The 26,330-nt window shown below is 42.7% G+C and overlaps 1 protein-coding gene across 5 annotated transcripts in view; it reads right to left on the reverse strand.

Annotated features, from left to right (window-relative positions):
- The window catches only part of LOC138268435 (serpin B10-like), a 207,586-nt gene that overhangs the window by 78,128 nt on the left and 103,128 nt on the right, over positions 1–26,330 (reverse strand). For all 5 annotated transcript variants that reach the window (XM_069218062.1, XM_069218101.1, XM_069218081.1 and 2 more), the window contains 2 exons: positions 18,812–18,929; positions 1,000–1,142 (listed from right to left, as the gene is read on the reverse strand). In XM_069218062.1, coding sequence (XP_069074163.1) covers positions 1,000–1,142; positions 18,812–18,929 — 261 coding nt within the window. The remainder of the gene's footprint in view (positions 1–999; positions 1,143–18,811; positions 18,930–26,330) is intronic.

Below are 26,330 nucleotides of genomic sequence, written 5' to 3' on the forward strand. Positions count from 1 at the left end.
ACCCTCCATGGGCTAATATCACCCCCAGGTACCCCATCAAGAAGGAGCCAACACCTATCCCCCTGTTGCCTCACTGTCTGACAGTAAAACACAAAGACCAGCTGCCAGCTACACCTGGTTATGTGACCTAGATACAGGCTGCAGGTACCAAATAGTCAGGAGAAGAAAATGCTGCCTTTATAAAAGTGACTTTTATGAGAATTATGACAATAAAATCGACTTTATCAATAAAGAGAGTATTAAATTACACATCTTTAAAGACTAAACTCAACTTCCCTAACTGCTTCCAGTTGAAAATTATAACTTGTTAAATGTAATAAGGTTTCTAAACATTATCCTATGGGAGAGGTAGACCTTGCAATAGTGAAAAGGAATTTAGGAGTTTTTCACTACCAGGACATTCAAAAGTTAAAAGTACATGTCCAAATTTTTAAATACATGGCACCCTGCCCTGTGGGCTGTGTAGGGCATATCCTAGGGGTGGCTCATATGTATTAAAAAGGAAGATTTAGGCCTAACTAAATGTTTATTTCATGTCAAAATGGCAGTTTAAAACTGCACACACAAGCTGCAATGACAGGCCAGAGGCATGTGTAAAGGGTTACTTCAGTAGGTGGCACAATCAGTGGCACAATCAGTGCTGCAGGCCTAGTAGTAGCACTTAATTTAGAGGGTCTGGGTTCATGTAGTAACACTTTACGAGGGACTTGCAAGTAAGTTAAGTGTGACAATAGGGTGTGTGCCAATTTCACCATGTTCAATAGAGCGAGCACAAGTGCTTTAACACTGGTTAGCAGAAATAAAGTGTGCAGTCTGAAAGGTCTAACAAGACACATTAGCACTTCAGTGGTCCCAAGAAAAAGGGCAGACTGGTGCTATAACCTAAATGTATTAAGGCAATGTAACTTTGAGAATGGTTTCCTAAAAAGCATGCACTTTTCAAATATGTTCAACAAATGCAAACCAAGAATCAACTGATTGCACATTGTTTTTACTTACTTTGCTCATTTTAAACTCTCTTTCTTCAGTATGTTGCACACTGAATTTATCTGCCCAGTCTCCCTTGAAGTAAATGGCATTCACCAGCACCATAACTGTAGACTGGTCAAGAGCTCCCTCAGGCACAAGATTCTTTATTTTGTCTTGGGGAATAGAAAGGGAATGTTCAGTTGAAGTGGGTTCAAATGAGAATGGAAATCAGTAATATACATTTTTGCAACCACACCTCAAAAATGCTTATTAAAAAACAAACTTCTAAAAAGACACCAAATAGGAAAGCTACAACATTATGCCACAGCATTGCATGTAAACATTAATTCTGGATGTGTCATGTGGCAGCAATAAAGCACATCAATCCGTATGAATACGTACAACTAATGGCAGCAATGATTCTGATTAGGTGCATCCGGTAAACTCATGGTTAGAGTCTTATTTAGAGCTGTGTGGCAATGCCAAATGCTCCGATTTGTAAATAACATGATAAATCGTCTGCTTGAGGATCCTTCTCCAGTGGAGAATTTGCTGATGGACATAACTCAGCCAACATAATCCCTCTAGTGAAGGTAATTCTGCTTGAGCATTTGACATTTGTGAGGAAATGGCTGTTTGCAGGTTTACCCCCGCCTCTTACTGGCCCACTTTTGAAGATGATGTATTGGCGTGATGACTTTGAAGCGCTCTGGGCCAAGCTGAATAGGCCTCAGTGCATATGTTCTGACCTTTATTATTATACTCAATTAGTATAGGTCAACTTACCTATAAATTCCTAGGGGCATATTTATGAAAACTGATGCATCGCTGCTGCAAAGCAGCAATGCATCAGAAAAAGTTGTGCTTTGCTACAACAGAAAATAGCGGCATGGATGCGCCATATCTTTGGTATGGCACACCATGTCACAAGATCCTAAGGTGCAGAAATTCTGACAGATCTGTGGGAAGAATGGCACAGCACATCTGCCCCCAAAGTGATGCACGTCTGAATTAAGGCTTACAACAAGCTCAATTTCAGCAATGCACCCCACAATAGAGGTGATGTGTGGGTCCAGAATGACGCAGCTAGCCTAATGTGCGGGAACTGATGTACAAGTCTAGCAAGTCAACAGTGTACCTATGTGTAACATTATAATGTCCATAGTCGATTTTGTGTAACAAAAAACCTTAGTAGGCCATGGTCTTTTTATTGTGTAACAAAGTACCTAAGTAGGTGTGACATACTGAGTGACAAATTATTGTGAGCGTATACAACTAGGTGATGTAATGTAATGGTACATATGTCACCCACCTTAACCCCTTCGCTGCCAGGCCTTTTCCCCTTCCTGTGGCGAGCCTTTTTTTGGCTATTTGGGGCAGTTCGCGCTTAGGCCCTCATAACTTTTTGTTCACACAAGCTACCCATGCCAAATTTGCGTCCTTTTTTACCAACATCCTAGGGGTCTAGAGGTACCCAGACTTTGTGGGTTCCTCTGAAGGAGACCAAGAAATTAGCCAAAATACAGTGAAAATATTGTTTTTTTCACAAAAATGGGAAAAAAGGGCTGCAGAAGGCAGCTTGTGTTTTTTTCCCTGAAAATGGCACCAACAAAGGGTTTGCAGTGGCAAGATCATCATCTTCCCAGCTTACAGGCAGACTTCAATTGGAAAACCCAATTTTTCAATACAATTTTGACATTTTACTGTGACATAGCCGGTTTTTACTATTTTTTGTGGTTTCAGCCTCCTTCCAGTTAGTGACCAAAATGGGTGAGAAGCCAATGCTGGATCCCAGAAAGCTAAACATTTATGAAAAGTAGACACAATTCTGAATTCAGCAAGGGGTCATTTGTGTAGATCCTTTTTAAGTGTTTCCTTCAGAAAATAACAGCTGAACTAAAACAATATTGAAATTGAGGTGAAATAAAAAGCCATTTTCTCCACGTTTTACTCTGTAACTTTTTCCTGCGATGTCAGATTTTTTAAAGCAATATACTGTTACATCAGCTGGACTCTTCTGGTCACAGGGATATAAAGGACTTGTAGGTTCATCAAGAACTCTAGGTACGAGAGCCAATAAATGAGCTGCACCTTGCAATGGGTTTTTATTCTATACCGGGTATACAGCAATTCATTTGCTGAAATATAAAAAAGTGAAAAATAGGTATCACGAAAACCTTTGTATTTCCAAAATGGCCACAAGGTAAGGTGTGAGAAGCAGTGGTTATTTGCACATCTCTGAATTCCGGGGTGCCCATACTAGCATGTGAATTACAGGGCATTTCTCAAATAGACGTCTTTTTTACACACTGCCTTACAATTGGAAGGAACAAATGCAGAGAAAGACAAGGGGCAATAACACTTGTTTTGCTATTCTGTATTCCCTTAAGTCTCCCGATAAAAATGGTACCTCACTTGTGTGGGTAGGCCTAGCGCCCACGAAAGGAAATGGCTCAAAACACAATGTGGACACATCACATTTTTTCACAGAAAACAGAGGTGTTTTTTTGCAAAGTGCCTATCTGTGGATTTTGGCCTCTAGCTCAGTCGGCACCTGGGGAAACCTAGCAAACTAGCACATTTTTGAAAACTAGACACCTAGGGGAATCAAAGATGGGGTGACTTGTGGGGATCTGACCAGGTTATGTTACCCAGAATCCTTTGCAAACCTCAAAATTTGACCCAAAAAACACTTTTTCCTCTCATTTCGGTGACAGAAAGTTCTGGAATCTGAGAATAGCCACAGATTTCCCAGCGTTCCCCCAAGTCTCCCGATAAAATGGTACCTCACTTGTGTGGGTAGGCCTAGCGCCCACGAAAGGAAATGGCCCAAAACACGTGGAGACATCACATTTTTTCACAGAAAACAGAGGTGTTTTTTACAAAGTGCCTACCTGTGGATTTTGTCCTCTAGCTCAGCAGGCACCTGGGGAAACCTAGCAAACCAGTGCATTTTTGACAACTAGGCACCTAGGGGAATCCAAGATGGGGTGACGTGTGCGGATCCGACCAGGTACTGTTACCCAGAATCCTTTGCAAACCTCAAAATGTGACCAAAAAAACACTTTTTCCTCTCATTTCGGTGACAGAAAGTTCTGGAATCTGAGAGGAGCCACAGATTTCCTTCCACCCAGCGTTCCCCCAAGTCTCCCGATAAAAATGGTAACTCACTTGTGTGGGTAGGCCTAGCGCCCACGAAAGGAAATGGCCCAAAACACGTGGACACATCACATTTTTTCACAGAAAACAGAGGTGTTTTTTGCAAAGTGCCTACCTGTGGATTTTGGCCTCTAGCACAGCCGGCACCTGGGGAAACATAGCAAACCAGTGCATTTCTGAAAACTAGACACCTAGCGGAATCCAAGATGGGGTGACTTATGGGGCTCTGACCAGGTTCTGTTACCCACAATCCTTTGCAAACCTCAACATTTGACCAAAAAAACACTTTTTCCTCTCATTTCGGTGACAGAAAGTTCTGGAATCTGAGAGGAGCCACAAACTTCCTTCCACCCAGCATTCCCCCAAGTCTCCCGATAAAAATGGTACCTCACTTGTGTGGGTAGGCCTAGTGCCCGCAACCGGAAATGGCCCAAAACACAACATGGACACATCACATTTTTTCACAGAAAACAGTGCCTACCTGTGGATTTTGGCCTCTAGCTCAGCCGGCACCTGGGGAAACCTAGCAAACCAGCGCTTTTTTTGAAACTAGAAACCTAGGGGAATCCAAGATGGGGTGACTTGTGGAGCTCTGACCAGGTTCTGTTACCCAGAATCCTTTGCAAACCTCAAAATTTGGCCAAAAAAATACTTTTTCCGCTCATTTCGGTGACAGAAAGTTCTGGAATCTGAGAGGGGCCACAAATTCCCTTCCATCCAGCATTCCCCCAAGTCTCCCGATAAAAATTGTACCTCACTTGTGTGGGTAGGTTAGTGTCCGCGACAGGAATGGATCATGCAAGGGTCAATGGTAGTCCTTGTATGAGGGCTACTGTTAACTGTGGGTAGGCCTACCGCCTACGAAAGGAAATGGCCCAAAACACAATGTGGACACATCACATGTTTTCACAGAAAACAGAGGTGTTTTTGCAAAGTGCCTACCTGAGTATTTTGGCCTCTAGCTCAGCCGGCCCCAGGGGGGGCAGAAAAGGCCTAAAATAAATTCCCCCCCCCCCCAACCCCCTGGGTAGCGACCCTTGCCTAATGGGTCGCTCCCCATCTCTGAAAAAACAAACAAACAAAAAGAAAAACACAAAACAAAATCGCTCTGGCGCCTAGAGGTTTATGCCCCCCCTGGTGGCAGATCGGCCTAATAACAATAGGCCGATCTGCCCCCGGGGGGGCAGAAATGGCCTAAAATAAATTTGCACCCCGCCCCCCCAACCCCGCCGGGGAGTGACCCTTGCCTACGGGGTCGCTCCCCTTGAGTGACATTGGTGCAAAAAAAAAATCCCTGGTGCCTAATTGTTTCTGCCCCCCTTGGGGGCAGATTGACCTAAAATCCACCGATCTGTCCCCAAGGGGGGCAGAAATGGTCTAAATACAATTTGCCCCCCAGGGGAACGACCCTTGCCTAATGGGTCACTTCCCATCTCTAAAAAAACAAAGAAACAAAAAACAAAACACAAAAAAAAAATTGCCCTTTCGCCTAGAGGTTTCTGCCCCCCCCAGGGGCAGATTGGCCTAATAACAATAGGCCGATCTGCCCCAAGGGGGGGCAGAAAAGGCCTAAAATAAATTTGCCCCCCACCCCACCTGGGGAGCGACCCTTGCCTACGGGGTCGCTCCACTTGCATCACGGCGCAAAAAAAAGATCCCTGGTGCCTAGTGGTTTCTGCCCCCCTTGGGGGCAGATTGACCTAAAATCGGCCGATGGGCCTAAATACAATTTGCCTGTCCAGGGGAGCGACCCTTGCCTAAGGGGTCGCAACCCATCTGTAAAACAACAACAGCAACAAAAAAATCCCCGGTGTCTAGTGGTTTCTGCCCCCCTTGGGGGCAGATCGGCCTAATTAAAATAGGCTAAATGGTCTAAAATAAATGTGCCCCCCAGGGGAACGACCCTTGCCTAAGGGATCGCTCCCTTTGCGTGAAATTCACGAAAACAAAAAAAAACTCCCTGGTGTCTAGTGCTTTCTGTCCCCCTTGGGGGCACATTGGCCTCATAAAAATAGGCCAATCTGCCCCCACCGGGGCAGAAATTGCCTAAATATAATTTGCCCCCTATGGGAGGGACCCTTGCCTAAGGGGTCGCTCCCCACCTCTAAAATAAAAAAAATTTAAAAAATTATCCCTGTTGCCTAGAGTTTTCTGCCCTCCCTTTAAAAAAAATGCCCCCCCTGGGAGCGACCCTTGCCCAAGGGGTCGCTCCCTTATTCCAATTTCCTTTTCTAAAAAAACATCCCTGGTGTCTAGTGGGCATTTCAAAAGCCGGATTGCTTTGCAATCCGGCTTTTGAAATGCTAACCGAGACTTCAAAGGGAAGGAAATACATTTCCTTCCCTTTGAAGCCTCTCCTGCCTCCTCCACGTGATCGGAAGACAAATGCTTTGCATTTCTCTTTCAATCGCGCTGGAAGCTGAGCTTCCAGCGCGATGGAGGAGGCCCTCTGTGACAATCAGCACGCTATCGCACGCTGGCGTCACGGGGGGTAGGAGATTCGGGGGTGGAAGGGGAAGGACTTGCCCTTCCATCCCTGCCTTGGGGGGGAACCCGCTCCCTCTGGGCTCTGTGCCAGGACGTAACGGTTACGTCCTGGGCACACGAGCACTGTGCCTCAGGACGTAACCATAACGTCCTTGGCACAGAAGGGGTTAAGCATACCTACCTTGTGCGGTAGATAGTAGGCTTTGGTGGACATGGGAGCCATACCTATGTGGTTATGTGGTATCACATTGCAATGCTGCAGTGGTTGAAAATATATAAGGTGACATGGCCCTATGTTGCTCAAGGGGTATTAAAAATAGATTGCTACATGTGTAGGCCTACTACTAGTTCAGGGGATGAGATATAACTGATGATTATAATGTGTAAAATGACTTCATATGGTCACTTTCCTATACATGAGCCACTGTGTCATTTTCTAAGCCTGGGTTACCGATGCGTAGGGTTTTTGGAGCATTCCAGGCTTAACACGACACATCCAAAGGATGCATCACACATAGTCAATCTCATTGAAACCAAGTGTTACAAATGCGCTTTTACGGGGGAACACCTACCTGGTATATTTTAACATTTGTGATGTGCAGCTGGTTCAGGCGCAGCTTCAGCATGACACAAAGCTTTAAAAAAAAACCACACATTTGGACAAATGCATCATCTCACAGATATGGAGTAGTGATTGTGCCGCCATTGCATCAAAACTTTTGACGCAATGGTGGCACAAGCCTTTCATAAATATGCCCCCTATTGTATAATTCCAGGAGTTCCCAGGGAGTGTAATTTAAAGTGTCCCTCATGGGCTGCAGCACTTATTGAGCCTCCTCGAGTGTGACAAAGTAAAGCATGGCTCCCAGCCTACCACTGCAGGCAAGTTAAAACTGCTAACTAGAGTTTGCCATTTAAAGTAATGGCAAAGCCCAAACAATCCTTTTTAATATATATGTCACCCCTGAGGTGGGCCTAACGAGCCGTAAGGCAGAGTACTGTATATTAAAAAGTAGAATGTGTTTTTACATGCCCTGACATTAAAAACCTCACATTGTCACTTTTACTGTAAAAAGGCTAGTTGCCCCATTGGCGAGAACCGAATTATATGCTGATAAACCAGAAGTACTAACTTCTGAATAGGACCACTAAATATGACAGTTCAAGGTATCAAAAGAATTGTTGCATTAAACCTGACCTGATCCTTAATATTCATTTAATCTAATGTTTGTAAAAATGGCAGCCACTGAAAGTTCCCACTTTGTTGCTCAAAGATTTCTAGTGACTGTTGATGGTTGCTGGTCCTGAGACATCCTTCAACCCTCCTGTAGAGAGGTGTGGACAGCTCTTAGGAAGTAACACAAGAGATGTGCTCTTTCTTCCTGGCAGGATGGCCAAACATGGTGTGAGCCCAAAAGGTGAACTATAAAGGGGAAGCTGCCTTTGAAGGGCAAACAGTGGACACACTGGATAGGGGTTGCTCTTTTGCTTTTAGAGACAGTTGGCATTTAAGACAGAGAGGGGGAAACCACTACCAATCCAGTTTTCCTGTTGGTGTTGCCCCAGTTAGCCACACCTCTGGATAGGTCAAAGAGCTCCACATGCCAAGAGAATGGTTCTGTCATGTTGGGGTGGGCAGAATTGTGCATTTTGGGCAAGCCAGATGCTGCACTTCCCAGGAAAGGAGGGGACCTGATATCCCATTGGCTAGTAGTTGCCACATCCCTGAGGGTGCGAACTGGACATAAATGTGGCAATCCAGGCACTCAGACCTCAGATCACATCTGTACTAGTGAGAGGATTGAAGAAGGAATGTTAGTTGATCCCTGGAACCAGCAAAGAGAGGCTGCCCAAGTGCTGGACTACACCTTCTGCTTCCGGGCTAGGAAAGAGAGGAAAGTGCATATGGTGTCTTGCTCAGTGAAAAGTCACACTGAGCCCCAGAAAGAAGAAGCCACCCTAAGAGTCAGTTGGCTGAATTCCTATAATGGCTATAGGACCACAAAAGCGGAAAAATTCTGCCTTAGCAAATTGGAAGCCAAGAACGCCTGCCCACCACTGATCCTCGAAGTGCAACCTGGGAGACTGAATCTCAACCCTCAAAAGTTGCATCTGATTCTGCTGAACCTGGGAGAGTTGTCAGAGTGCAGTTTGATTGCCCAGCAAGGATGCTCTTGGCAGTTAAAGGGAACAGCTGGTTTTGCTGCTACTGGAGACCAGTGGCAAGTGTTTTTTGGATGGCCTTCACCCCACTATGTTCGTGGCCCGAGAGGTGATCTCAAGAAATCCGCCATCACTGGCTCAGCATCCTCAGCATCTTTGTGCAACCTCTGCATACTGTATTATTTGTATCAGGACCACTCCATTAAAGTCTAAGGAGGTTCGTCCATAGAGCCCAGAAGTGGACTGAAGACTGCCTTGACTGTCAGATAACTTTATTCCCTTTGACTGTCTCTCTGCTGGAGGTGGTCACCACAAGAGTGCTGAAGTTGTTTTTTACAACTTTATAAAAAAAAATATATTTTACCACTATTAAGGTCCATTACAATGAATTATTGCACTAAGTGAAAAAACTGTGATTTATTGTTCCTCAAAATTCAGATCTCCGTAACCCTCCAGTGGATTTTTCTCATTGAGGAGTCAGTTTAAAGATAAAAATACAATCTAATTTTATATAGTGGTGGCAGGTTTTTATTGTGTTGTGTTTTCTTCTTATTTAACTGTTTAGTACTTCTTAATGCTTTACACTTGTTCCCTTGGTAAAGCCTGACACACATAGTTACAACTACCCAGGGTTGAGCTAAGGTTTTCAAACAAACCTGAATGGACCCACTTTGGATTTGTTCCTTTATAACACAATGAGGTTGCACAAGCACACAATATATTAAACCCATTTCTTAACCTTCATAGGTGAAGAATTCTTCAATGGAAGATTTAGCACTTCCCTGCTCCCCACAAACTGGATGATTTTCTGCTACTGTCCAACTATAAATACGTTTTTTAGGACCTGATATAGAGTTTGGTAAATCGGTACTTTATCACAAATGTGATGGATATCCAATCCACATAAGTAAACATGATTTCACTTGTAATAAGGCGGACAGGATATCTGGTCATATTGGTAATAGAATACCCAGCTGACAAACTGAAACAGGCCCTTAAACTTTGCCACCACGATTCTGCCTTCCTTACCCTTGCAATTGTTTATCATGACACTAGTGTACTTCACGAGATGGGCACACCACAATCTACACACAAATGTCCCTCTACCTAATATTCTGCCCTCAGTAAGTGTGCCCAAAATAACAATTCCACCATACCTCCACAATGCAAGCCCAGTTCATGAGGACTGGAATGGAAGCATAGTAATGGTGGGATACAGAGGCAAAAGGAGTGGCAAGGAAGGAAATATGGTAGTAATGAGACCCATTCCTCATCCCAGTCCACACTAATAAAGAGGGCATTTTCATGTCCAAATTCGCACAGTTCGACAAAACATAGCTTTTCATTTGTTTTCAAAACACATTAGGTCCAATTTATATCTTGATGAAAAGCATAGTCCCTCGCAAAGGAGTATGTTTACTGCCAGGATAATGGTCTGTCTCCCCGATTTAGATGCAGATTTCATCCCGGGGAGACTACTCAATCTCCTCCATGAGTAAACCCCTCCAACAGCCCTAAGCAGTGAGGGCCACTGGGACAGGCCTGTAATTCAACCCCCCTGATTTAAATGGGCAGAACTAGAGGTCAGTTTTTACTGCTCGTCACTTCCAGGAAAACCTTGGCGGTAATGTGCAGTGAATACTGCTTAATGCTCTCCTAGCCATGGGTCAGTACCCCCCAGGGTGAGGTGTGCATTGTGTTTTTTTGCTTAAAAAAGAAAACCCTTTTTCTTTTTGGAGATAGAATGAGATAACTGTTTGATGCAGGGCTCTGCAATGCTGAAGGAGCCCTGTCCCAAACAGCAAAATGCATTGACAGGAACTGCCACTAGCCTGGCGCTCATTTATCAATTTGCGTTATAAATGACCACTAGCCTGGCGGTCATTTATCAATTTGCCTGCAGTTCCTCTACCTGGACAACAAAGTAATTTACTCCGATGTCTTGTAGGAATGATGGGCCACCCATCAGGATATAAACTGAGCCCTTTGCCAGCTTCACAAGCTACAAAGTAGCCAAAGTTGAAAAAGATTGGGAAAATTAGGCCCTTCATGGCAGGAGGGACATTACAATGCTGCAATGGGGCTGCAAGTGAGCTGTTTAAAAGATGATTTCTTTATCTGCAGAAGAATAATCTTCCACTGGCCTACCAATCAGTCTTCACACAATCCTGAAGCTTTGTAACAGCCAAATTCCAGGAGTAGATGCGTCCTCCTCAGCAATAGGAAATACCTATGCTTCGTGGCCTTCTTGACCTCTTACCATCCTTCAATAAACCGTCCATCCAGCTCTGACGAATGCCCTGAAAACATGCATGAGATTTTCAAGCAGAATCTTGAAAGGTTTTGCATTCTACCTTACTCTTCGGCCTCAGCACATGCAAATTAATTCTACAAGATCACGGCCACTCCCATCTCTTGCAGTGTGCCCAAAGGCTCCGTTCTCTCCCCCACCACCTTTAAACTCTACACGGAAACCTCAAAATCCATCCTTACAGACAGGAACATCAAGATCCAATAATACCCAGATGATACTCAACTCTACTTAAAAATATTCACACCCAACAAAATACAGACTCAGCTCCTGCCTCGAAGTTATCCAGTCTCTGATGTCAACGAACTTCCTCAAGCTAAACCTCAAAAAACTGAATTCCTCCTATTTGTCCACAGCACTAAATTACCCCAGATTCATGTCTGGCTCTCCAATTTAAACCTAGCACGCTCCACCCACTAGGTGGCAGCCCGTGCAAAATCTCTGGGATTCACCCTCACCATGGACCTCTCATTTAAAAAGCACATTGCCAGGAAGATGAAGACATCTTGGTATCAACTATCACTCTAGAGGGTTAAGTAGTTCTGTCTGGGAAATGACTTCAGATCAACCACACAAGCCTTAGTCCTATCCCATCTGGAAGGAGACAATGCCCTGCTCAGTGGCCTCTCTAAACAAACACGATAACCCTGAAAGATATCCTACATGCAGATCATTTGGTGCTATAATATTTTTAAGATTAGAGGCCATATTGTGATTACAGTCTCTGTGCCTAGGCAGTCTAGGATCTGTTCATTTCTATTTCTGTCTGGAGCACATAAGTTCTCTCTTAAAATCTAAAGCTCTGATCTGCAAACAAGTCAGGGATGTGTATAGCTAATGCTGGTTGGGCCTATATGTAAGTATAAGTATATTCCCACACCTAGGCAAGCAGTTCCTGTAGGGCCCCTTGGTTCTAACTACCTTTTCTGAGTTAGCGAAGGACTCTGGTCATCAATCTTTGGTTGGAGGATATGCAGCGTCCTCGTCTGCAGGCCTACCTCATGCTGCCACCAAGAAATAAAAGGACATCGCTGGGACTGCATTTGTTTGTTAGCCATTGCAGCTTCTCCAGCCCGCCTGTTTCCACCGTCAGCTCATTCTAGCTGAGCATGCGGCTACAAGGCGCATCTTGCCGTCAATCATTAGCAGGACGCTAAGAACTTTTCTTCTCTTTCTTCTGTGCGAGAGTGGGCCCAAGGGGTACACTGTTTCTTCACTTGATAGGTGCAAGAGTCTACTTCCCTGGGAACTCCACTTGTTGAACCGCCTTAGAATGTGCTTATTTGGTGGAACACAGTATCCCAGAAGCACTGGCGTAACGTAAAACGAGGAAATGCACCCTCTACAAAATGTAGTGAGGGAGCCTTGAAACTCCCATACTTCAAATAAATTCATAGGCCTTAAGCTGAATGGATGCCCCCTGAAGGCTGGGCCCAGGCCCCCGTCGCAGGTGTTGCTGGGTCTGTGTTACGCCTCTGCCGAGAGACACCATGCTGCTGCCACCCACCCACCATGCCATTGTTCTCGCTCCAAGGCGCCTGGCTACCATCTATCTTATGATAGCTGCTCAGGCTCCTTCGTCAATTACCCAAAACAGCTATGCATTTTTATCATCTACGTCATTTGCATACCCTGGAGCCTCAAGCCCTCCGGCCCTCGGCATATCGAGCAAAAGGTACCGAGGACACATTCTTCGGCATGTGCAGCAGCCGTCAATACTGACAGCCATTTTATTCCACAAAGAAGTGGACTTCAGAGTTAGACTCGCATCGGGACTACCTGTAGTTGACCCTTCAGTCAACATGTATACAGTTGTTGTATTTTAATCTGTTTTTCATGGTTCAAGGAACTGTTTATGGAGAACGCATTTATGTTAGTGTACGCAGGCCAGAATAGAGCATAGACCTTAAAATCCATCGGTGGTGCTGCTTCATTGCGCATTACTCTTACTCACCCACTAAACATCCAGATTTACCATATGGAGCCTGCCACCCATGGACCACATTTAGGGGTCGCACCTTCCCCTACCTTGTCCCTTGCAATCCCTGGCACTGCATTTGCGACCTCTGGCCTCAGAGGTGGCAAAATCAGTGCCAGGAACAGAGGGGCAGCTACACTGATGGACATCGGTTGGGGCTTCAATGTCATTCAATGTTTTTATTACACTAATAGTCAATAATAATATTCAATACTTTAATAAAAAATGGAGTCCAATTAGCTGGAAAGTGACCCACCCTGGCAGCTGAGGTAAGTAACAAATGCTTTTAAATGTATGTTGGGAGCATGTGTGCAAGTGAGAGCGTTTATGTGTGATCGTGTATGTATGTGTGAGCATGGGTGTGTGAATGTACGTAAAGATCAAATGGTGTGTGATGTCACTTCCGCTACCCCATCGCCTTTGAGTGAATTGACGTTCGTGCTGCCACCCAATCGCCTTTGAGTGAATTGACGTTCGTGCTGCCACCCACTACATTAATAAGGTGCGAACCAGGATTTCTTTACAGCATACATTTATATTTTGATGTGCAATGGTGTAATAAAACATTTGTAATTCTCAACCACAATTTCTATTAAATGTAACCTCGATTTGATTTAAAACATTAAGAGAACGGCTGCTATAAAATGTTCTAGATTTTACATCTCTTTTAGGTCGTTTTGTTGAAATATTTTGTATTTTAGAGTTTATGATGTATTGCCTGGTCACTGCAAATGATAGAAAATATCAACCCAACGCCTCTATTTTTCTATCATGCTGATTATAATGACTTGCAAGGTAGTACTCATTTTTTCTGTGAAGACACTGGTGCCTTGAAGTTAAAAAGTCAATGAGCTCACCCTTGACTAAATCACTGCCTGCTTCATCAAGCGAGCATTTCAAAAATGAAATTGGAGGTTGTGCTCCATTTGGAAGAGTCTAGACAAGCAGTATAATCCACAACCACCGCAGATGCATAGGATTTTGAAATTGTTCTCACACATCAATTACGATGATATTATATATCTGTGATTGATACTCACACTGGCCCAGAAGACATTACAAACTACTTTCCACCTAAGATGAAGTTGTTCCGATGCCATAAAAATGCTGCACCAGGAAGAGTAATTTCGGAAAACATTGTTTCAATAAGTTTTCAGGTTCCCTGATGTGTAGGGAAATATGTGTGATTGTGAAAGATGTGGGTAAAGTCTGCCGCAATCATCTTTACTTGACATAGGGCCAATCATATTTTCCCCATCCTCAAAAGAGGAGGGCAAGTGGCACTTCCTTCATTATCTGGTGAAGTCCCATTGCCTCTGTTCTCTAAACTACGCCCTTATATTCTTAACACATCAAATAAACCACAAGGCTGGCTACCCCGTCTACTTTAACAAACTGCAGTCTCTAGATTCTACACTCATCATATTCCTGCAACATTACAATTAATCTAAGCACCTCAAAGTGACCAAACGTAAGAGGTTCCCTTAGTGGAAAATATAGGACTTAAAGTAATAAATCATGGCTTCTTCTTGCCCCATGCCTCCTTACCCCCACTGTAAATGTTTCTACCTTTAAGGCTGCATATGCCTTCTTCATCTGAACTGTACCCCCTCCCACTGATAACCTACTTCTTTTATCCTCTTGCTCCCAATTCTCAAATTACTGCTATGGCCTTAAGATGACCTACTGATAGTATTAAAATATCTAAATGATAAAGATGGAATAAAAAACATATCCGGGATATATTCCAGAAAAATCAGACAAATCTCTCCTGAAGGAGGTAAGAAAACAAATGGAGTGCCACATTGATATGTGCTATATGCATATTCTCATAGGGTTTGCTTGTACCAAAACGTGATGAAATTCATAACCTTGGTTACCACCATCAAGTAGAGTCAAACTCCCAAGAGTCAGGAATTATGTTGGTCACATACAGCAGTACCGCTAAGTGGTGGTTCTACAGCAGACTCTCGCATCAAAGGATCTGAGATGACAATAGGACTGGTACTTTAATTTTAAGTAGTGACGTTGTTATGAAAAATCTCCTAATCTAAGGTTCCAAGCAACTTGTTAATTTAATACTTACATATATATTAATGTAACTCCATGAGTAGAGATGTTTTCTGGAAAGATAACCCAGGTAATATACTTTAAAGATTTAATTGCATACTTTTTAAATGCCCTAATTTACATTGGAGCCATCCTCTTGCCTTGCTAAACAGTGAAATGTGTGTCTTTTACGCTACTGTACAATCTATGTGGAGATATGAGTATTTCAGAAATGTGATTTACTAAGGAATACACTAGCCTATGGGATTCGTATTGCTTTGCTAGGGGATTAGCAGTAAAGTAGAAAAAGAAAGTCCCTAACAGGGCTCAGTGGCACATTTGCATTTCTCAGTGATCCATGTGACATCACAGACATTGGCTGGAAGGGCACTGTCAAAGAAACATACAGAGGAGCAGTAGAGGACGATTGACAAAGGCAAGTGCAGATTGCAAAACCACGAGATACAAGTGGTAGTCCTGAAAACCATTTCTCCACCATGAGTAGCAAACTGCCACGCTGCTTAAAACGTGTTTCAAGTTGATCAAAACAGGTTTGAAGTGTTATTGAGGCGCAACTCCTGAAACTGAATTGGCCACGGATATTACTGTAATAAATACACCATGTTGCAGACCAAAGGTAAGAATTTTTTTTTTTTTTTTCCAATGCATTGATGATTAGCTTGCTTTATTTTAGGAATGCATATATTTTTAATTCTTAGAAGTGAAGAGTGGATAGACAACTTTAATAGTACACGCCTTGACAAACTCCTTGTTTTTTCATCATATTAATGGCAGCCCTCTGAAATCTGTGTAAGGAGTTGGCCCATTAACTAAGAAACTCCTGGAGCAGAAGTAGTAATGAGCATTGTCTGAGAGACACTGAAATTGTTGGAACCCTCCAAATGTTATTAGTGGTACAGTAAATTACCATAGCTGCAACTTCCGAAAATAGCTGGAGACACGAAGCCAGATAATACATTTCTGGAGCAGTTCTAATTGACTGCATTTAAAGGATTACATATTGTTAGTAAAATGTTAGTAATTTGTTAGCATGTTATTACTGTAAGGTATTAACAGCAGAACCCATGTTTAATATTTAAACAATTAGGCAGCTTTTACTACTGTACTTTATCCTATTTCTTCTAGATGAGTTAAATTTCATAAAATGTGGGCCTATTTCTGCCTGCTCAGGCTCCTGATTTGAAGCATTCCGGTGGAGTGGGGCCACTATTTAAAGCCCATCAATTTTAATAAGCAATTGTTGACATTTATTAGACGTGGTCCTGAAAGGTTTCCTTTACACTTAGGAAGGTGGCTTACAAAATGATCAGGAAGAGTCAATACCTGGAAATCTACCGCAGTTATAACACACACATAGATGTACTCGATGCTTAAAGAAAGGGAATTGTTTGTTGAAATACTCCCAACGCAGAAATCACAGTTGAATTTATTGTCTGAACTGCACATCAGCGTTCTGAGTGGTAGAACTGGGTTCTAGTCCTCGAAAAGAAAGTTGTTCCGATACCCTGTCGAAGTGCGTTTAATGCACAATTTTGGATGACAATAAATAATGAGTGTTCATGATTTTTATGATAAATTCTAGACGTAAATGCTGGATTAATAACATTACACTTGAAGGAAGTTTAATATGATATTTACAAAGGTGTTCATTGATTTAGTTGTGCCACATTTTATGAAGACACCATTTTAAAGAATATGGACGCTTTGTAATAATGTCCAAACCACTCCTGATCATTCATTCTCCCATCAAGGCCCACTGTATGTCCTCTCTGCCCACAGTCCTTGCATAGCAAGAGACATTGTGACATAACTGGTTATTTTCCTTACAGTGTATGCATTATGAATGGGCTTCTCTTTGTGTTCCTAATGTATTGAGTAACCAATGGTCTTTTCCACTGTATTTCCGATGTGGCCTGGCAAGAACTCACGGGTGTAAGGGTCATTCCTCGAATTATGTTTCATAATGTGGTGTGCATCTCCGGACAGCAACAGCGTACATGCTGCTGGATGACTTCTTAAAAGTGGGTTAGTACTGTGTACGTTGATATTACATTTTTCGTACTGAATTTCCGAAAATGTGTTATTTCCAGTCATGCCACTGTGAATTTGCCGTCTTTGCTCATCTAATAGGCTGACATTTTCTAAATAAACTCCTGATTTTTGGGGAGAGCCAGATTACTTTCTTTTTCTATTTATTATAGAAATTGGAGAGACTTCTAATAGGGATGCTATCCTTTTCTCTTATGATTTTGCTGTTCATTCTGGAATTTAATTACTCTGTACCACTTGATTTTTGAGCTTTTTCAATAAAAGCCTTGAACCTTTTCCTGATCTAGAACTCAGTTATTGAGTGAACCCAGTTACTAATTTTTATGCTCTGCTAAACTAATGCTTGGCCTGATGTTGAGGAGGATGTTCTTCATTGTAAGATCTAGGATTGGAACAGAACTGGCAAAGGTAACATTTGGGATGATCTGAAGTTGAAGTTGTTTAAATTTTGGGGTATGTGGTTCTGTTCCCACACTCTCATAATGCCACTGTTAGGGTGGGTCATTTTTTTCACAGGCTTGGAAGGTCACTTCTTGAAGATCTGCAGCATTGACGGAACTCACAAAAATAAATTCCCTGAGGGTTCATGGAAGTATGGTGAAAAGGTTAAATTTAATAGAGAAATTCTGAATCCTTTACTGTGTGTGAAACCCTATACTCACAATCCCGCACAATTGGATTAGAAAAGTCAAATGGGCAGATGGGTGGTGGTTCGTCCATATCCATTTTTGTGTGGTATGCTTTGCATTATCACCCTTTTCTTCCTTTCATTTTCCTAGTGGGCCCTAAGTGATGGATATATCTTAGGGATGAACAATCATAAATAATTTAGTTTTCTTTAATTCCTTATAATTTATTTGTAAAGTACACATCATAAAATAATTGCCAATGTTGGCCAGTTTATCATCATTTGAATAAGTGCTGTGCCAGCGGTGCAGCCATAGGTTAGTAGCACTGCTCTCCATGCGCACATGGTGTGCACCAAGATGGACGACCCTCATACACTGAAGTTCAAGGTGGTGTTCTAAAAATACTCAGAGACATGCCATTTCAGAGAAGCGATTGACCATGCCTTTTCCCAATAGTGGCTAAAGAACACAGCTCGTGATTTGGCAAGGCCTTCCTGGAGGTTCCAAATCAGGCTCAAATGAAAGCAGATAGAATCCTAGTTGGGGCACAATGTTCTGAAGGGTTTTTATATTCTTGGTGTCTCTAGCAGCACCCCAAGTGTCTACATTGGAACCATAATCCTGCTGGGCTGGCAACAGCTATTTACATTGATAATTGGCTTGAACACATCCCAAGCAACTAGCTATGTGTGCTGAATGGTAGACCCACTTTGTTCTAGAGCACCTTAAGCTAGCACACATGCCTTTCCACTGTCCCATGTGCCATACAAAATGAGGTTCTGCTGACAGTACCCTACCACTGTTTACATGAAGGACCTGATGCCGGCTAGTGATAACGTTTGACAGGTACAATATTACTTAATTTGTAAGAGAGGGAGATACACACAGAAAGAAATGTACATAGAAAGAGATAAACAATGTTAGGAAGGCAGGAAGGGAGGACAGGAAAGAAGGGAGATAAAGGTAGAAAGGAACATTCATGTGTTGAGTGCTTACTCTTTGTTTTGTCTTCAACCCAGCCATTGATCTTCTTTCTGGTATTTTCCGTATCTCCAGCTAGGTTAACACTTTCTGGCTGCACCTCATAGTACTTTTTAATGTCATTGACATACCCCTTGAATACAAGAAACGATAAGCATATTAACGATTTCTTTCACCCTCAGGAAAAAAGTATGTAAAATAAAGAGCTTGGTCTCAGCTGTATCATATCAATTTGCATTAAGTGCTCTTATTGTGCTAATAAATACACAACTAAAAACACAGACATTACAATATGCGCGATCTCTGCAATTGGGGGCAAGAAATTAGACTGATAGCTTACCCATAATAACATGTTAAGGAAGTGCTTCATAATGGTTTACACCACAACACTGTTTGCCAATTATATTGTCTCAAGCAATATCCTTTTAAGTGATGCTTATGCAATAGGTGCAATATGCTTTCTGGAATATTACTGCTAAATACAACTTGGAGGGAGAGCACCAGGCAGCAGAAGGGGGTTACCATGATACTCACCTCCAATGCCTCTTGTTATTACGCCCCCATCAAACCCCACACCCTCCTCCCCAGCTCCACCTGCAATGATGCTTTGATGTTGCTTGTGTATCAAGGGAGGGAGGTACCATGATGCAAACACAGTACCACCTATTGAACTGGCTGAGCAGGTTAAATTTTTCCAGCGATATTCAGCCCCTCTCCCCCCACAACACGAGTGAGGCTGAAGGAAAGAGTGAATGGAGCTTAAAAATACTGAGTAATCTAAGTTTTATTTGAATGACATACATATCACGAAGAGATCATATAACATCACATCCTAGATGTAAATGAACTGGTGAGTCAGAGAGGTTATATTGTCATTTCAATGGTGCATGTCAATTTCAATAAATTCTTCAGAAGGGAAGGCTCCAAATTCTAATAGATCGAGTAATACCGACAAGGCTCCACTACTGTACCCCTAAGATCAAAATCTTAAAGAAATGGAATAGCAAAATGTCGGTCGTCTTCGTCTATACAAATATCAAGATATTTCATGATCTGTCAACGCTTTCACTAGTATAAGAATGGCCAGTAGCAAGCTATTATTGGGTTACTATAAAAAAGGTGAGGCCGGGTGGCCTTTTCTTTAAGAAATTAGATACAGCCTTACGCATCAGGAAGAGAAGAAAATATTGAACACAAGCTCAGAGGCAATAAAGACCAACCATTTTCAAAACCATCATTGGCAAACCCCCAAATTCTGAAACTGACCACCAGCATTTTGGCTTTGGAAATTCTTTTTTTGTGTCTTGATTTTTGCTGAACAATTTTGTTGGGTCAGCTGGTGGCCTCATCAATTTAAAATAAAATTGGTTGGAGGGAAAAATATTTTTTGGGCTGCAAAAAGCACACATTTTACAGTAGTCCCTGGCACTGAAGAGAACTACTTTGCATGTAGATGTACTCTTTGTGGAAGGGCAGCATGCAGCTACCCACCGTGATGTCAGCCAATGGCTGATGGAGTCTGGCTCACTGCTCTATGAAGCATGCTGGAGTGGGTGAAAGTAATATGTGAGTGACAAAACAGACAAGTGGATGAAGTCAGGCTGAGAAGCCCAATTACTAATTATGTTACACACATAATTGTAGTAAAAACCAAATGGTCTTGGATTACACAAGACCAAAAAAAGCCAATCGATTTGCTGTTAGCTTCCAGCCTCTTTGCTAATTTGTTTTGTAATGGTTTTTAAATCCTTATTACAAATAGATAAAACTGTTGATCAAAAGAGAGACTTGCAAAGGCAGAGAGAGTTCTATAGATAGATAGATAGATAGATAGATAGAAGCAGGTCTTACAGACTAAATTGGTTTACAAATATAATTACATGAAATAGCGCTGATAGCAAACTAGAAGGCCATACAAGCATGACATACAGACTAAATTGGTTTACAAGTATAACTCTAGCCCTCAATTAAAATACATACCAGCAGCACAGTTAGAAATGTGCTTCATTGTGTGCATGTTAAACAAATAAGTTACAATTTGATTAAGAACAGTTTCAAATGAACATCATTTGGTATGTTGTGAACTAGCTGCAGCCAGATAAAAAGAAGACCACTTCAAAAGGAATTTACAATACAATCAGCAGGAGACAGAAACTGATGGCACTGTAATATGCTCTGTGACCAAAATGGAGAGCTGGTAGAGAGCATAGTTCCATCTCATCAGACTCTATACACAAAGTCAAAAACAAAGTAATAAAGTAAAAACAAAAAAATAGGAACTGCAGAGAAGCACCTTGAGCGGGTATATGCTCCTTGTGAAAGAGCAAAATTCAGCCACTTAAAATGAAGTTATCCATTGGCTGAAGTTAGCTGACCCCCTGCACCATGCAACATGCTGTAGTGGATAGAAGCAAATGTGAATGACACACCAACAGACAAGGGAGTAGCCACAAACTTTTAGTACCCCCCCACTTTGAAATAATACCTCTGATGGCACAAAGCAAGTGAGCCAATCCCTTCCTAGAAAAGCTCTCCTGTATCTTCCATCCAGGCATCTATACATTCATTCTTTTACCATTCCATCCACCCACTATATCCACTATTTCACCTTCACCTTCTTCCATCCATTCATTTTTCCTGCATCATTCAATCTTTCCCATTCCACCAACCCATCTACTCTGCCATACACCGATCAATCCTTCCACTGTACCATCCATCCAGCCATTCATCCACTCTACCATGCAATCCATCCATCACCATTCCTTCCACACTGCCATCCGTTTGCTCATCCTCTCAACCACTCATCCATTGATTCATTTCTTTACTCAGTCTATCTATCTATCTATCTATCTATCTATCTATCTATCTATCTATCTATCTATCTATCTATTGGGCCGTCGAGCCACCGGGCCATCCTTTCACCTGTCTATCAATCTATGCATTCACGCATTCTTTCATCCACATCTAGTGACCCACTCATTCATTCAGCCACTCACGCATCCGCCTACCCATCCCTCCATCCTTTCCTCCTTCCTTTCTCCTTTCCATCTATTCAATATTCCTCCCTTCTTTCCCTTTTCTGTTTATCCATCTTTTTTTTTTCCTTCTTCATGCTTACTTTTCTGTTGACACTGTATTCCTTTATTGTGTTAATTATGAGATTTTTTCTGCCCAGGTCCAGACAAAAGAAGCCCATAAGGAGCCCCACTCCTCCCTGTATCTGCCAAAGCGGGGGTCAATATATATATTTTTTAAGCAAAAGGCCTTGACTAACGCCACAAATTAAGAGAAGATTATGTGAGAAGTAATCATGAAATGAGCAGTACACTGAGGGTCATAGACTTCTGAAAGGCAAAAGCATCACGAACGGGCAACTTAGTCCACAGCAAAGGGTGGAAATATACCAATACCAAACCGAGGCCGATGAAGGGAGTGCATATTTAATATTGAGTTTAACGACTTTGGATTGTACTGAATGATGTTAGAATTTGGCCACATAACCAGACGTTCTCTTGACAGAAAGATTTCCGTTGAGATTAAAGGAAAGTAATTTTTGTTTTAATGTTGGTCCTAAATAAAGAGGAGCGGTAGGTGCAGAGATGTTGGAAGCACTCTATCTTGTGACTAATGTAGTCAGAGGGTATGAAAGCATCCTGAGATGAAGAGTGGTATTACAATCCAGTGATCTGATATTATGGGGTTATTTAATATGTACAAACAGATTGGTTCACCTTGGCCCTTCTGCTTCTGTGAGTTGTGCAAGTTGTACACGATGTGTGATTCTTGGATGTATGCGTTACACATAATGCGGTTTAGATGGTGGATATTAGGAAAAGAGTTATTATGTTAAAAGTTAGATTTGGGAGTTTATTAGAAATTGGAGTTCACAGAAAATGGTTATAACAATATTTTTGCTGGCTCTGATGACTTATAATGTTCTGGATGGAACCCACTTTCAACACAATTATCAAAATTAACAGAAGCGTATATCTTATAGGGAGTCTGTTATGAGTGTCACTGTTCCACGTATTCCTGAGGAATATATAGTTGATGCTCTTACTTTATCTGCGGTGGAACTGTGTAATTTAAAAAAATAAATAAATGAAAAATAGACCATTAGGTAGAATTACAAAGTAAATTTTACCAGAATCATGGATCCAAACTGTACTAGTACTGAAACATAGATCATGCTTTGCCCCATCAAGCTTGCACTCGCCAAAGAAAAGCCATAGAAGAGCTCCAGCTTCAGGACGTTAACTCTACAGATGAGCCATTGCATAGGATTTGAGATTCCAGCCAGGGATCAGTGAAATTATGTGACTCGGGCATTACTAGGGCTTTTACCGTATTAGATAGCAAAGACAAGTACAGCAGGCGTAAATTGGATGAAAAATGTTACCATTTATCAGTGCAACTCAGACAACTCAGGATGCATGTTGTCACTGCCCTAATGGTGATTCAGACCTGCATCAATCAATCAGGGAATTTGTAGAGTGCACTACTCACCATGAGGGGTCTCAAGGCGCTGAGGGGGGGAGGGTTGCTACTGCTCGAATAGCCAAGTCTTGAGAAGTTTCCTGAAAGTAAGGAGGTCCTTGGTCTGACGCAGGTGGGTGGGAAGAGAGTTCCAGGTCTTGGCGGCGAGGTGCGAGAATGATCTGCCGCCAGTGGTTGTCCTGTGGATGTGTGAGACGGTGGTGAGGGCAAGGTCGGTGGAGCGAAGCTGTTGGGTCAGGGTGTAGAAGGAGAGCGGTCTGTTGAGGTATTCTGGTCCGGAGTTGTGCAGTGCCTCGTGAGCGTGGGTGAGGAGTTTGAAGGTGATTCTCTTGTTGACGGGGAGCCAATGCAGGTCTCTCAGGTGGGTTGTGATGTGGCAGGGCGGGGGATGTCCAGGATGTGGCGTGCAGAGGTGTTCTGGATGCATTGCAGCCTTATCTGGAGTTTGGCCACGGTTCCTGCGTAGAGGCCATTGGCGTAGTCCAGTTTGCTGCTTACGAGGGCCTGGGTGACTGTTCTTCTGGTTTCAAAGGGAATCCATTTGTAGATCTTTCGAAGCATGTGGAGGGTGTTGAAGCAGGAGGAGGAGATGGCGTTGACTTGCTGGGCAATAGATAGTGAGGACTCCACAATGAATCCCAGGTTGCGTGCATGGTCGGTGGGTGTCGGTGCTGTTCCCAGTGTGGCAGGCCACCAGGAGTCATCCCATGCGGAGAGGGGGGTGGAGCTGAAGATGAGGACCTCAGTCTTGCCGGAATTCAGTTTAAGGCGGCTGTTCTTCAACCATTCGGCAATGGCCTTCATTCCTTCGTGGAGGTTGGTCTTGGCAGTGTCCTTGGAGAGGATCAGTTGGGTGTCATTGGCGTATGAGATAATGTTGAGGTTGTGGGATCAGGTGATGTTAGCGAGAGAACCCATGTAGATGTTGAAGAGGGTCGGGCTGAGGGACGAACCCTGTGGTCCGCTGCAGATGATTTTGGTAGCTTCAGAGTGGAATGGAGGGAGGTGAACTCTCTGATTTCTGCCGGTGAGAAAGGAGGTGATCCAGCCCAGTGCTCTGTCACAGATTCCTGCATTGCTGAGGCGTGTGTGTAGGGTGTGGTGGCAGACGGTGTTGAACGCGGCTGAGAGGTCCAGGAGGATGAGGGTCACAGTTTCGCCGTCGTCCAGTATGGTTCTGATGTCGTCGGTGGTGGCGATGAAGGCAGTTTCTATGCTGTGGTTGCTGCGGAATCCGGACTGGGAAGGGTCCATAGTGCTGTTCTCCTCAAGGAAACGGGTCAGTCTGGATCATTTGAACTCATTCCTTATTTTAGAACAAAATCAACAATTGGAGTTTCATGTTTTCCCCTCAAAATCTTACTCAAAATAAAATCACGAGCAAGGCTTTCTAATTCACAGTTTGTGAGGAAGGCTAGCACTCAGCATAGACCCTTATTAAGCGTGGCATTTTAATTCAGATGGGAGTTATTGGCCTCACTGGAATTAATGAGATCAGGGGGGGAAACTGTAGATCTCTTACTTTCAGGCAGATATCTCAGCAGCTAAAAGCAGCAAAAATCTCCCAGTGAAAATCTGTCCAGAAATGAAGAACTACTAGAGGCGTCAGGCTAGGAATTACAGTTTCCCCTGGTAATTACGCATTTCTTAGTAGAAGTTGAAAGATTTAAACCCAAACTCCACTAACAGAACAGAAATATTAAATAGAAAAGGGAAAAGGCAGAAGCCAGAGTGACCCGCATCTCAGCCTCATATTTCTGAAAATGAACGGAGGTAGGAAGTCTGATTGGCCACAGGCTGTGAGAAAAAGGCCCAGCCCAGTTTAGAGCAGGGTCAGTCAGGCCAAGATTTGCTAGCTGGTCAAGGAGAATGTTATGATCTGCAGTATCAGAGTCTGCAGCCAGGTCTGGAAGCAGAAGACCGCAGTCAGATTTTGGTCTTTCATGAATCAGAGATTGTCAAGTTTGGTCTCAAGAACCATCTCAGTCTTTCATCCTGGACAAAAACGTGCCTGATCAAGTAATTCTCCGGCTTCTGAGATTCCAGATAGCCACCAGCAAGATGTTTCATAATCCTGGTCAGTGCTGGGTGAAGAGTAATTAAATTATAATTAGCTGAGTCCACCAGGGCCACACTTAATGTTCTCAAAAGAAGGCTGAACACTACCTTTTTTACAAAAAGCACAGCAAATTCCTCTTGAAAAGAACTGTGTATGGCATAAACTTCCAGACAAGATATTTTAGGTGTTGGTGGTTTCAGAACAGCCACTGGACCTGGTTGACGTAGGGAGCATGCCTTAAGACTTTCAAAAGCTTTTATGGCCTCCTCCACTGAGATATCTGTTACATTAGGGATCTCACCAACATGTTGTTTATGATTCCCTAAACATATTGCATGGGAATTAGCTCTAAACAGAAGTACTGTCATTATAAACCTTGATAAACATATTAGAGAAATGGGAGGTCCATTTGTCATACACCCCTTCTGAGGGCTTCCATGTAGGCTGAAGGCAGCATAGTGATGTATATGAGCCAACAATTTTAAAAGTGTCTCAAGGCTGCTGAAGCGAGTGTGAAGGCATGCGGCAAAGAAGTCAGCACTGGCAGCAAAGGGACAGTTCTTATATCCCATGAACTTTGCATTTTGCTCTAGCTTCTAGGCAATATGAATCAATGTTAGATAAACCGAACTTCAATAAGTACTGGAGCACATTTACCCATGCAAATACAATTTCTCAACTTCGACTAAAACTCAATACCTTTGTACATTAATTGAGCCTGAATATGTGGGCATTACCTAAATCTGACCACTTAATCAATTTAATCTTTCTAAGTACTAAATCAATGCTCAACTAACTCAGGAGAAAAGCTTCAGGCATGGAAGTGTCATTTGCAAATTCATCAAGCGCAATTCAGGTTTTGTGGTGTACTGGTTTAAAAAAGTGTTCCACTTTGAGTGCTCAACTAGTTTGATCATTTCAATGGGGTTTATGGTGATCCTCAACTTCATGTGAATAAGGGGTTAGTAAGCTCTCACT

The sequence above is a fragment of the Pleurodeles waltl genome, chromosome 2_1 (genome assembly GCF_031143425.1).
Source record: "Pleurodeles waltl isolate 20211129_DDA chromosome 2_1, aPleWal1.hap1.20221129, whole genome shotgun sequence".
Lineage (NCBI taxonomy): Eukaryota > Metazoa > Chordata > Amphibia > Caudata > Salamandridae > Pleurodeles > Pleurodeles waltl.